This window comes from Chelonia mydas, chromosome 27, assembly GCF_015237465.2.
Source record: "Chelonia mydas isolate rCheMyd1 chromosome 27, rCheMyd1.pri.v2, whole genome shotgun sequence".
In the NCBI taxonomy this organism is placed as follows: domain Eukaryota; kingdom Metazoa; phylum Chordata; order Testudines; family Cheloniidae; genus Chelonia; species Chelonia mydas.
The window spans coordinates 12,390,264-12,402,424 of record NC_057860.1 but is presented as its reverse complement, the minus strand read 5'-3'; the positions used below and the strand labels follow the sequence as shown (position 1 = coordinate 12,402,424).

Here is a 12,161-nt window from a genome sequence, read left to right as displayed (position 1 = left end):
CTCTGGGATGCCCGTTTTGTGAGCGATATTGACCCAGGGCCTGATTTCCCCCTCGCTTCCCCCTAATCACAGCCCCCTCTATAGCCCCATGGGCCTCAGCTCCAGCTGAGGGAGCAGGTAACGCAGCCCCCCCAGCACCATCTGGGTCCTTCCCTCTCTCGCTGCCATGCGGGAGGCAACGTGCCTTCAGAGGCAGCGAGGGAACAAAGCAGGGGGCTGGGAGGGAACACGGGGGAGGAAGAGCAGAGCCTGAGTCCTGGCAGATTTCACAGAACCCGAGATGTGATAGAGACAGGTGAGAACAATAGGTGCATGCAGATTAAGTGGGAGCAAGCGGCTGATGGGAAATTGCTATGTACAGTACAGAGCGTGTGTGCACGTATGTGCGAGTTTGATGCAGTGCGTGTGTGTGTGCGAGAGCGAGACAGCGTGTGTGCGCGTATGTATGTGCAGGAGTGAAACAGTGTGATTGTGTAAGTGTGAGAGAGGGAGCGGGAGAAGTAGCAGAGCAAGAAACATGTTGCCTAAATCCACTCCTCATCCCCACTATTCACCATTCGTATCCCCGCTCCGGGACTCAGTTTCCCCATCTGTAACATGGGAGTGGCTGCATTTGCCCAACCTGCGGGGGGGGGGGGGTGAGCCTGAACTCCAGGAGGTCTGCCCTGTGCACTGAGGTCAGAGGGACGGCAGGCAGAAGGGGCGAGCTAGGCAGAGTGATGACCCTCTCTCTGCAGCTCACCCCCTGCTGTGGTAGCCCCTTTGTCACGCACCCTGCAATGAGGTCCCTGCGTGGCAGTGAACTCTTAAATATCAGGCAGCGTCTGCAGCGCAGACAGATTGTCGAACGCACACACGGCGTCAAATTAGGGCTTTAAATAGATCATGTCAGTGAACACCCTGGGCCTGATTCATGTCGCTTTGACACTGGTGTAACTCCACCCGCTCCAGGCACGTCGCTCCTGATTTACACGGGGAGGGGGAGAGAGAGGGGAACCGGGCCCTTTGATTTTGCCATTGAGGCTCGTTAAGATCAAAAGGTGCTAATGAGAGATTTGAGTTTGGTGTGGGGTTGGTACATTACACTCTTCCACCTGGCAACATCTGACAGCTCAGATAAGGACACTTGCTGAAAAAAACAGGGCCATGCCCGTTAACTCCACTGAAATCAGTCAGAAGAAGTAATTTGCTCTGTGTTCGTACAGAGCCTAGCGCGACGGGGCTCAATCTGGTTGGCCTCTACAAGCTCCTGTAATATAATAATGGGAAAGAACCTGGGAGGGAGCAAGAGACCTTCACCTCGGCAGAGAGGGTCCTTCCCAAACCTCACATACCATCTAAGTCCCATTTAAAGATCTCAAAATAAGGCTTAAGTGGGACATCAGCAATGCACAAAATATATGCTGGCCCATTCCTCAAAAAAGGCAATAAAGGTCATTCTTTCGCTGATGAGGACAGCTTGGCCATAGGCAAACCCAGAGAGAAAACCACAGCTCTTTAACCTGCAAGATCAGACCATATAATTGTCAGAATCGTAGAAGGAACACATTCTGGGTTTAAATCTCTGTCTTTTTTTAAAACACAACGCCTCCATAAAGAGGGAGCCAGGACTAGTGGAGTGAACAAGAGTCTGGCCGCCAGGATCTTCCAATTCTAAGCCCAGCTGAGCCACAGACTTGCTGTGTGGCCCTAGTGCAAGTCACTGCTCCTCTCTGTGCCTCAGTTTCCCTACCTATAGAACAGGGATGGAATTATTTTGCTCCCTCTTCAGGCTGCTGCTGGGCTTATTTGATCTCTGTAGAGCTTTTAGCATTTTTAAACTGCTGCACAATTACCATCCCTCAGCTCTGAGGCATTTAAAATAAAACTGACTGGCTATTTTTAATGGGATATAGAGGAGGGGAAAAAAAACGCCAAACAATGTGCCGGCTCCCCCTGCTAGCCCGGCTCTGCAGCAGCAGTTGAAGCCTCAAAGTTATGATCCAAAGGATTTTGTGGCCTTTAAGTATTTTAATTTTTCCCTTGTAGCTTTTGGAAACCTAACCTCACTGCAGGGAAATGTGAAACTGGCTAGAAGCAGGAAGTGAAACTGACCAAGATGCGCTGTGCTAAGCTGATGGAATAAGCTGACCAATAAGGTGTCCATCAACAAGGAGGTGCGTGAATGAGGATGAAACACGCAGCTGTGTAGAGGACAATAAAAAGGCCACGCATCCCTAGGGAATGAAGCAGGACTTGAGTGATACAGCGACATTGTGGGTGAAGTGGGGCATACGTGATGCATGGACTTTGCACTCTCCCTCGGCGCAGGGTGAATTTCACTGCTGCTCCCAAGCTTTCTTTTTGCAAGGGATGACATGAAAGTACACGTACCTTTAAGAGAGGGAGGCGTGTAGACACACGGGTTGGTCCTCTTTGTTTTAAGCAGGTGGCCCTCGCCCAGCGTTCTCTGGAAGGGAGGAGAATGGATTGTCAACAGCACCAGAGCAGAGCAATCAAGAGAGTCTCCAGTTAACATGGGTCTATGAATCAAGGGCCAACCTCAGGGCTGGGACAGCAAGTCGAGCAGCCCCCCAGGTGACCCAGCCAAAGAGGCCCCAGCTCAGCCGCCTTCCCCCGCTCATCATGGGGAGAACCCACATGCGCTGCCTGGTGCCCCTCTCTTGGCAGGGACAAAGGCTGCCTGGGAGACCTTGCATGATGGTTGTTAAGCACAGAGGCCCCAGGTGGGGTGGGGTGGTGGGGAGCAGGGGCAAAGTGCAGGGAATCCAAAGCAAACCTTGGGCACTGAGCAGAGCAAACAAACTTTTGAACAATGTGGAGTGAGGATTTCCACGCCCCTTTGCGAATGGCTCACTCACCCCTTGGCCCTGGGCCTCACGTTAAAAACAAAGCCCTGGGCCCAGATTCGAGGCTGGTGAAAAGCTCTGGCTCCACCAGCCTAGACACTGAGGTCCAGTTCTTTAAAGACTGCAGAGGTGCTAGTTGCCCACTTCATGCTGAATGGCTTCTTGCAACGTGTATTAATTCCTTGTGCTTAACAGCCTGTTCCAGCTTGTATCTAGCTGTGACACTCTGTGAGGACCTTCCCCGGGCCTGAAGGAGAACTCAGTGTGGCTTGAAAGCTCCTCTCTCACCAACAGAAGCTGGTCCAATAAAAGATATTCCCTCCCCCACCTCGTCTCTCATATCCTGGGACTGATACAGCGACAACACTGCCAAGGTATTTAACTATCCCTTAAAGCACTGGGAGTTTGGCACCTAAACGTCTTTGAGGAGCTGAGTGCCTCTCTGCAGAGAACAGGGACAGTGCGGTCAGAGGTACCACAAGCTCCACCACCCACGACACTGCCAATGTGCGTCAGTCCGGAGCAGAGTTCTGCTCGCTCCCGGAAGCAACTGGCTCCTGACTCCACCTGGGTGGGAGAGAAGTGGGGCTTTCTGGAGAGAGAGGATCTAGAGGGTGGGCTGAGAATTCCTGGAGGAGGAGCCCTAGGAGCGGCCAGCCCTGAGGAAAAGGGGTTTGAACTGAACTTTGCTTCACTGTCAATTCCCCAAACTCCAAGGAGTGGGGATGGTGGTCGGGGGATTGGGGGGAGGCCGGGGGAGTTTGGATTCTAACTCATGTGACAGGTTTCAGAGTAGTAGCCGTGTTAGTCTGTATTCGCAAAAAGAAAAGGAGTACTTGTGGCACCTTAGAGACTAACAAATTTATTTGAACATAAGCTGTCGTGAGCTACAGCTCACTAAAGCTTATGCTCAAATAAATTTGTTAGTCTCTAAGGTGCCACAAATACTCCTTAACTCACGTGAGTGGACTGTGTCTGAGAGCAGGTTGTGGGATGCCCCTCCTCAGACAGGCCACTTTGTGCCCCTTGCTAGGTGGAGCTGGGCTGAGGCCAAGAGCATTCATGTCACATAAGTAGTCAAACAGCCATGAGATGGTTACAAGTTTCATTCACTGTCACTGTCACCGAGCTGGGGCAGGATTTGAACTGGCCACACGGAGGTGAAAGGTTTCATATGGCACTGTCCATGGCCGCCAGCAAGGGGCTGGTTTTGTTAGTACACTGCAAGGTGGTGAAAGTCCGCGGCAATTACGAGATAAGTCGCAAATTCGCTACAGTAACGAACTGCGAGTTCTCTGCATCGTGGGGGGCGGGAGGGGGCTTGAAGAGCGGCCAAACCCTCAACCAGTTCCTAAGCTTCAGATTCCTGGCTCCTGTTCGCTTCATCCTCCATTACAGCTTAGCACTTTGCATGCGTTAAGGAATTTAATTTCACTCGAGATCAAGGAGAAGTCATGGAAAATGTGGGCAGAGACAATCTCTCGCTGCGAGCTCCTGGAGCGTGGGGATTGAGCCGGGCTTTGCGGCAGCTCAAGTTGTTTGGGAGCTTCCAAGGTAACTTTGCACCGCGCAGTCTATCGCTGTCACGCTGGCCTCCCAAGGGCAAGGAAAAGGCCCAAGGCCATGAGCCGGGGGCACCCTGACGTTTTCTCCCTTCATCAATGCTGAGTAACCGCCGTGACTTGCAGCGCTCCTGAAAGGTCACCACCCACAGCAGCAGCTACACGCGACCAGCGCAAGCTTCCCCTGCCAATGCCCCTCCACCCTGACCCATGGTCCCCCCCCGTTCCAGTCCACAGCTCTGCCAATGCCCCACAGGCCTGACCGGCCATCCTCCTGCTATTCTGATCTGTGCCCTCTACGTGTCCCATGCCCCGACCCCCACGCCCAAGCTTGCCAGCTGCTTTGGGGAAGAGGGCAGTGCCAGGGTAGCAGGTTTTTCCACCAGAGAGTGAACTGGGAGGAGTCTCTCTGGAGACAGGTCATGCCCCCGAGGCCGTGTTTGTGCCTGTTCTCAGCCAGTTGCGCCACTCAGGAGGAAGGGGTCTTTGCAGCATCCGTGTTGCCACCACCTCCACCCTCCCAACTGACTGGGGCTGCCGATACCGGTCAGAGCCTGGGCTGATCGTTTCACTGGCGTCTCCATTCAGCCAGCCCATCCTCCCTGCTCCCTCCGGGCAGGGCCCCATCACTGACCTGGTATGGGGAATAATCCTCTTCTGCAGGAGGAGGAGGGCGGGAGAGAGGAGGGAAGAAGAAAAAGACAATCAGGGCACAAGCCAGGGCAGCGGGACGACAGCAGGGGGCACCCGCTCCTGGTCAGAGAGGGGCCCAGGTCCCTGGGCGCTTGGGGCCAGAGCTGCTAAGAATGGAAGGCAAATGCCACTTTGGTTCGGGGCCCAAAGGCCAGGCCAGAGCTGCCCCCCACCCTTTGCCCTGCTTCCTCTGGGCAGGGAGCTCCCCTGCCAGCTGGGAATTGCCCCATGCCAGCCTCAGGCAAGGCTGCAGCGAGATCGCTGGGTAGGGAGGTGCCCAAATGGGAAGAGTCATCTGCCAGCACCACCATGGAGCTTCCCAAAGGCTGCGGCACCAGGCCATAGCAGCCCAGAGCCAGACCCACTCTGCTGGGCACCGAGAGCTACCTCGGGCATCCCTCGAGGCCTCTTAATCTGGGATTTGCCCTCCAGGCTGGGAGGGGAGGGGGATCCCTTGGGACCAGGAGGGGGCATTGGGGTGGGGCATCCTCAGGCTTTAATCCCAAACCCTCTTCTCACCAGGAAGGGGTCGCCTGCCCCGCTACCCTGGCACACCTCAGCTAGTTGGCGATGGCCACGAGATCTGCCCTCAGACCCAGCCACCACCAGCTGTGACCTGGCAATGGGTCTGGTTCCCCCCGCCCCGCAGCCCTCTCCTCCCCTCCAGAAAGGCCGATGAGGGCCCTGATGGTGGCTGAGCCCCTGCCTTCGTGGAAACCTCCCTCTGCCGTGTCCCCCTCAGTTGGGATGGAGGCCACGACCCCCTTCCAGAGCGGACTCACCTGGGGACGAGTGCTCTGACATCTGGAAGAGCATGGCGGGCGTGGGCCTCCGGCGGCGGATCTAAACCGGGGAGAACGGTTTGAGCATCTCTCTATTGCCCCATGGGGGTGGGGGTGAGGAGAGGCGATGGCGCCTTGCTCCCTTCCCCCACAACCTCGCTTCGTTCTGGCCCACAGGGAAGAGGTTTCCCCTTCCTCCACTACCCCCCTCGCCCATCAGAGCCATTGCTGTGGCCCCCAGGACATGGCACCGGGGGCCACCCAAGGCGTGGCAGTGGGATGCTCAGCCAGGAAGCTCCCTCTGACATCCTTGGTGCTGACACCCATGAACACGGTAACGGTTAGGTCGCTGGGGCCCGGATGTCGCAGCCGACCGTGCTGACCAATGCTGTCTCGTTGTTTCCGGGCGCTCCCCTGTCTGAACCCATCTCTTGACCCCGCTCAGGTCAGTCTCGAAGGGGGGAGAGATGTGACGATGTGACGCAGCAGGGAGAGGGGAGTGTTGACCTGGGAATGTGCCCTGGGGGTGGGAGACCTGAGAGCCTGTCACCTGAGCCGGGAGGGGGAGGGGGAGGTGACACCTCTGCCCAGGAATGTGGACGGAGGCTGCAGCAGGGAACCTGCTGGGTGGGTTTAGTTTCAGTTCGGGGCTGGGTGGAGGAACACAGGGAACCCCAGGGCTGGGGTCTAACCTCCTTGGGGACAGAGATGATCTGTTTATTGTGTGTTTGCACAGCACCCAACGCAACAGGGTCCTGGACCAGGACTAGGCCTCCTGGGTGCTACAGTACTACAAATAATAAATAATAATAAAATCCTGCGCCCCTCAGGTAACCCATCACCATCACATGCCCTCTCCAGCCCCGCACTGGCCCTCTAACCCATCACCCTAAGCCAGACAACTTCTAGTCCACCACCTGGCTGTACCAAAAAGCTGCAGCCAAACCCTTACAATGTACGAATCATCACCGCCCTCTATCGGGCAGCATTGGACTTGCACATATATACCCTCTACAGGTTATAAGCCATGCAACAGCTACAGCCACTGGGGATTCCCCAAGGGGTAGGAGCAGGTTTCCAGCCCTGCCACACTGCCCTGGACGTTGCATGTCCTCTGGGAGCCCTTTGAAGATCACAGGGCCACAGCAGCCAGCTCTCACGATTTTCTCTCTCGACATTGGACAGCCCCGGCCCTTGTATTCACGAACATCTCCGATTTCATTTTTTAAAAATAAGGACGTTTGCAGCCCCTGTGGCTGCTGGGGAAAGCAGGGGAAGGTGACGCAGGGGAAGTCTCAGAAACCGGCAGGTGAATAAAAAGAACCCCCAGTTTGTTTAGTTAAAAAAACAAACCATGATTTTTTAGCCTATCTTGTGATCTTTTGGGGCACTTTGATTTGTGGTTTTGGGATGCCTGGAGCTGGCCAGGCAGGCTGACAATCCTACCACCCTTGTTGGGGGGGGGGAGGGGAGTGCGAGAGAGAGAGTCTGACAGTGATCTAGTGTGTTCCTTTGCACAAGCGGGCATTGATTTTACATGAGTGTCTGGTGTGTAAGTTTGGGTGTTAGTATCTGTGTGTAAGTGACCTTGTGCGTGCATGCGCATTGGCTTTGTGGGGGAGTGGCTGAGTGGTGTGTGCCTTGGTATGTATCAGGGTGTAAGCGATCGTGTGTGAGAGGGGTGCTCTGTGTGTGTGTGTGTGTGGTGTATCAGTGTGTATGTACACAATCAAGTGTGGGTATGTGAGTGTGAGACAGGAGATGTAAGGGGCTCGGACCTGGGGATGTACCAAGGTCTCCGCATCCCCAGTTTATTAAGCAGGGACGTGTCTAAGCCCAGGGACACCCTTGAGAGGAGTTGGTAGGAGAGGATCGGACGGGCAGCCCAGCGGGATGAAGGGAGAGAGACCAGCTCTCGCAGGGGCCAGGCTGGTGGCGCCGAGCACCTGGGGGAAGTGAGATCAAAGCTGAGTGCATCTTACAGGGGGCAGTTTGGGCCATTCTGGGGGCACAGGTGGGGCAGCATCAGGGCAAGCTGCTGGCAGCACCATGGTAGACCCATCCCTGGCCTGGCTGGCGCCCACTTGAAGGGAAGGGAAATCAGTCTTGGTAGCCCTTTGGCCTCCCTGTTGAGGCTGCTAACAAGGGGGCCAACTGGTGCTAATGGTGCGATTTGTCACATGGACACAGGTCTGCCAGACGGAGGCCCCTAAACTCAGGTCACATGGGGCATCCGACGTCCATGAGATGGTAACTTGACAGGCCACTGGGAATGTAATTTCCCCTAGAACTCTGGGCGTAGTCTGGGGGGGGCATTGCCCCCCGCCCCAAACTGCAAGCAGAATTTCCCCCATTCACGTGCTGCCCCATTGGCCTGACTGGATCTCCCCCCCCAAATATAGGAGTCAAACTACTCCCATGCCTAGAATGGAAAGCAGGTTTCATTTGTGACCGATAACGCTGAGGTCACGCTCCTCTCGAGTAACAGGCCGGCTGGCGCAGGTACGGTTATTGGCTGGAGGGGGGAGTATATTGGCTAGACTTGCAATTCACCAGGCTGACCAGTGCTAGCGGAACCGGGTTCACCTGTGAAATTGCACCTGGCATCATAGGTGCTGGAACGAGGGGTGCGGGGAGTGGGGCGGGGGGCTGCCGCACCCCCTGGCTTGAAGCGGATTCCATTATATCCAGGCTTTACCCTTTGGTTCAGTGGCTCTCAGCACCCCCCACTCTACAAGTTGTTCCAGCCCCCTGCCTGGCATGCACTGCCTGGAATCTCTCCTGACCCGGCTTGGAACTCTGAAGCCACCTAGCTCCGTCAGTCAGTAAGGAGGCCCCCCAAGACAGGGGGGAAACGCTGAGCTGACACCCTCCCCACCCTTCTGATCTTGGTGGGGGGACCCGGATCCAAGTCGCATCCAGATTCAGCAAATCCAGTCCTCAGTGCTGCCTGTCTGGAGGCACTGGGGCTTGACAAACACAACTTGGGCTCACCTGTACAGCTGGGGCAGGTTTTTGCAGCCGGATTTAACCCTGCGCGGTGACTAACAAGCCCCCAGATGGCTGTTCTCACTCCAGGGGCATGGTTATGCAAACAGCTCAGGTTCTGCCCTCCTGGCTGCTAAGGGACTAAGGTGCCTTTTATGAAATTCCATCCATTTAATGCCCAGATGCCTTAGACCGCTGACCGGCTCGAGGACAGTCCCGGCTCGGCGCATTCTCCATAAATGGAGTTAGAGCTGAGCCGGGAAGGCATGGATGGGGGCATGGTGCTTTCAAGGCGATGTGCTCAGCCCTTGGCTAACCAGAGATCAGGTTCGGGGTCATTCTGTAGATAGGGTCTGATGCTCAACTGGTGTAAATCAGCCCCATTGATGTCAGTATAGCCGCACTGATTCACACCAGCAGTGGATCCCGCCCGCTGCTCGTTGGCGTGTGAGCGTGAAGGATGCGTGTGTATGTGAGGGTGCGCTGAGCTTGGGTGTGCGGGGTGCGTACCTGAGTGGGCTTTGATTTTTTATTATTTTTAGACGGAGGGTTGTTCAATGTGCCGGTGTCCTGGATGACTGGGTATGTGAGGGATGCAGGGTGCACTCACCCTGGCATTTTAGTGCATGCACGGCTGTGCGTACAAACCTGGGGTGCACACAAGTGGCCTAGGGCGTGAGTTTGTTTGCACTGGTTTTGTGGGTGGGTGTGCAGGAGGGCTGGGAGTGTGCAAATGGCTAGGCGAGTGTGTGCAGGTGCGAGTATACCCGAGTGGCTGGCTGACCACCTGAGTGAATTGTGTATCCTCACGTGTGTCTGGGTGTGTGGGTGACTGGACCTGTGAGCGAATGTCTCTGAGCACGTGGCCGTTCGGTCGGGGGTGCGGGTGCGTATGTGACCCGAGCAAACAGGCGCCAGCCCTAGGACCCAGCATTGCGCCGCTGTGTAAACTCCCCCTGCCCCGGCAGCCCCCAATCCCAAACGAACCCGCCGACGTGCTACCCTTACCATGTCCACTGCCCTGGGGTCCAGCTGACTGGGGGGCGCCGGGACGGAGAACTGGATCTTCTTGCGGTCCTTGGGGTCCATCGCACCGTCGCTCTCTCCCACTTCCCAGGAGAGTCTCCAAGTCCACGTCTCTCTTTGCCCCCTGAACTGAACGCAGGGAGAACCGTGCGGCGTGGTCCCCCCCTCTTCCAGCCCAGGCAGATACTGGCTTAGCCCAGCAGGGTCTCTCCCTCTGCTCCCCAGCGAGTGAGGCTGCGCCCCGTCCCCCAGCCGAGTTAGACAGCTCCTGAGCCCTGCTCCATCCCCGCTGCACAGTGAGTGGTGGAGACGGGAGGGGAGAGGCAGAGAGAGAGAAGAGGAGGAGAGAGGGAGGGAGGGGAGAGCTGAGCGACTACTGGCTCTCAGGAGTCCGCCTGAATTATTAATCTTCCTGGGCAGGGGGGGCAGAGGGCTAGCTTAATGAGCCCTCGCAGGGAGCCAACTGGCAGGGGGGTGGTTCAAACAAAGCCACCCACATCCAGTCTTAACCCTTTCACCGCCCAGCTGTGGAGATGCCCCCCAGAAACAAATGGATTCTGATGGGCAGCGTTGCCCCGTGGGGCAACCAGGCTCTGGATGTTGTCCAGGAGATAAAGCAGCAGGCTGGGAGTCAGAAGACCTGGGTTTTATTCTGGTTCTGCCCCTGAGTTTAGGCAAGGCATTTAGCTGCCCCATGCCTCAGTTTCCCCAGCTGGACAGCAGGAGCAGTGATTAGCGCTGGTTGGGACTTGTTCAGTGAATTGTTTTGGCATCCAAAAAAAGCCAGTTAGTGAGACAGGGTCAGGTGCAACGAATTTCCCAGCTTGAAAATAATGTCGAGGAAAAACAAACCAACCAACCAGTCAGTGTTTCAGAAGGCTGACATTTTCCAAAGGAAAAATTCCATTTTTCCGGCACAGAACAACTTTTCAGCCCCAACTCTAAGCTGATGTTACTGAAAAGAAGTTTAAAGAAGAAAGGCTGAAATCTCAACCAAGCACTTCAACGTGATCGGAGCGAAAGTTTACGATTGACCTGAAACAAGGGGAAAAACATCAGATCGTTTTTTCAGTTTGTGAATTCTTTCGAGGTGTCAATGTTTCAGCCCCATTTGATATGGGAAAAGAATGTCAAACTCTCAAACTCATTCGCCACTGCCCCCCGAGCCCGCCACCTGCTGCTATTGTAATTTGCTATGGGGAGCTACACTGGATGTGCATGGGTACCTAAGGCTGCTTTGGTTGTGCGTATGTATGGCGGATGCTCTTTGCATGTGTGCGCATTAGTTTTGTATATGCATCAGTGTGTGTGTGCGCACACCCATGTGCATCCGCTGAATGCGTGGGCATGGTGCGTTATGTTGTGTGCAAGTGTGGGTGTGCACACTCTGAATGTGTACACATGAAAGCAGGCATTTTTTCTTCTGGCTGCAGGTGTGTTTGTGTCAGTTTTGTGTTTGTGGAGTAACACACACCTCATTCCAACAATCTCCCCCAGCAAGAGCCTGCTAATTTGGAAGCTGCTGCATTTCAAAGGGCAAGGTTAGTAGATATAATGGATACAACACTGGGCAGGAGCAGAGACCTGGCTCTGTCACTGACGCTTTGTGTGACCTTAGCAAAGTCACTTATATCTCCCCGAGCCTCAATGCCCTATCTGCAAAACAGGGATAACACCTGTCTCACAAGGATATTGGGAGGGAAAAAAAATCCATGAATGAGTATGCAGATCAGCTAAATATCTAGTAGGACTGGTTTTCAGAACAAAAGGTCAAAAGACTGGAACTTACTTTGGAACAAAATGTTCTAAAAAACCTTGAGTCAGAAACGTCGGCATGTTTCTGTTTCCCCATGATGCACGGAGGCCACTCAGAGGCAAGACCACGGTGCATCCTGGGAGATGCAGTCTAGCTAGGGAGCATGACCTACAGGGAGAATGGACGCATGAGGGACCTGCGACTACAACTCCCATGAGACACTGCAGTGGGCAATGCAAAGATTAATGGAGACCCCATCCCCAAACTAACCATTTTGTGTTGATTTTCCCCGCAGAAAATTCTCCCGAAATTGATCTTGCCCCTCAAGAAAAAAAAAAACCTAGATTTTTGGACAAAACCCCTATTTTCTGATGGGAAAAATATTTCACTTGACATTTTTCCACCGGCCCCAGAATGCTGATAGCTGGCATTCACTGGTATCATGTGGAACAGATGATACCAGTGAATTCTAGCTGCATGTGGAACAGATGCAGCTCCAACTTCC

The 12,161-nt window shown here is 54.8% G+C and overlaps 1 protein-coding gene across 1 annotated transcript in view; it reads right to left on the bottom strand.

Annotated features, from left to right (window-relative positions):
• The window catches only part of PPP1R1B (protein phosphatase 1 regulatory inhibitor subunit 1B), a 37,778-nt gene that overhangs the window by 15,110 nt on the left and 10,507 nt on the right, over window positions 1–12,161 (bottom strand). Inside the window, exons 2-5 of the mRNA XM_037887205.2 lie at window positions 9,883–10,935; window positions 5,887–5,947; window positions 5,046–5,068; window positions 2,374–2,449 (exon numbers count right to left, since the gene is read on the bottom strand). Coding sequence (XP_037743133.1) covers window positions 2,374–2,449; window positions 5,046–5,068; window positions 5,887–5,947; window positions 9,883–9,963 — 241 coding nt within the window. The 5' untranslated portion in view covers window positions 9,964–10,935. The remainder of the gene's footprint in view (window positions 1–2,373; window positions 2,450–5,045; window positions 5,069–5,886; window positions 5,948–9,882; window positions 10,936–12,161) is intronic.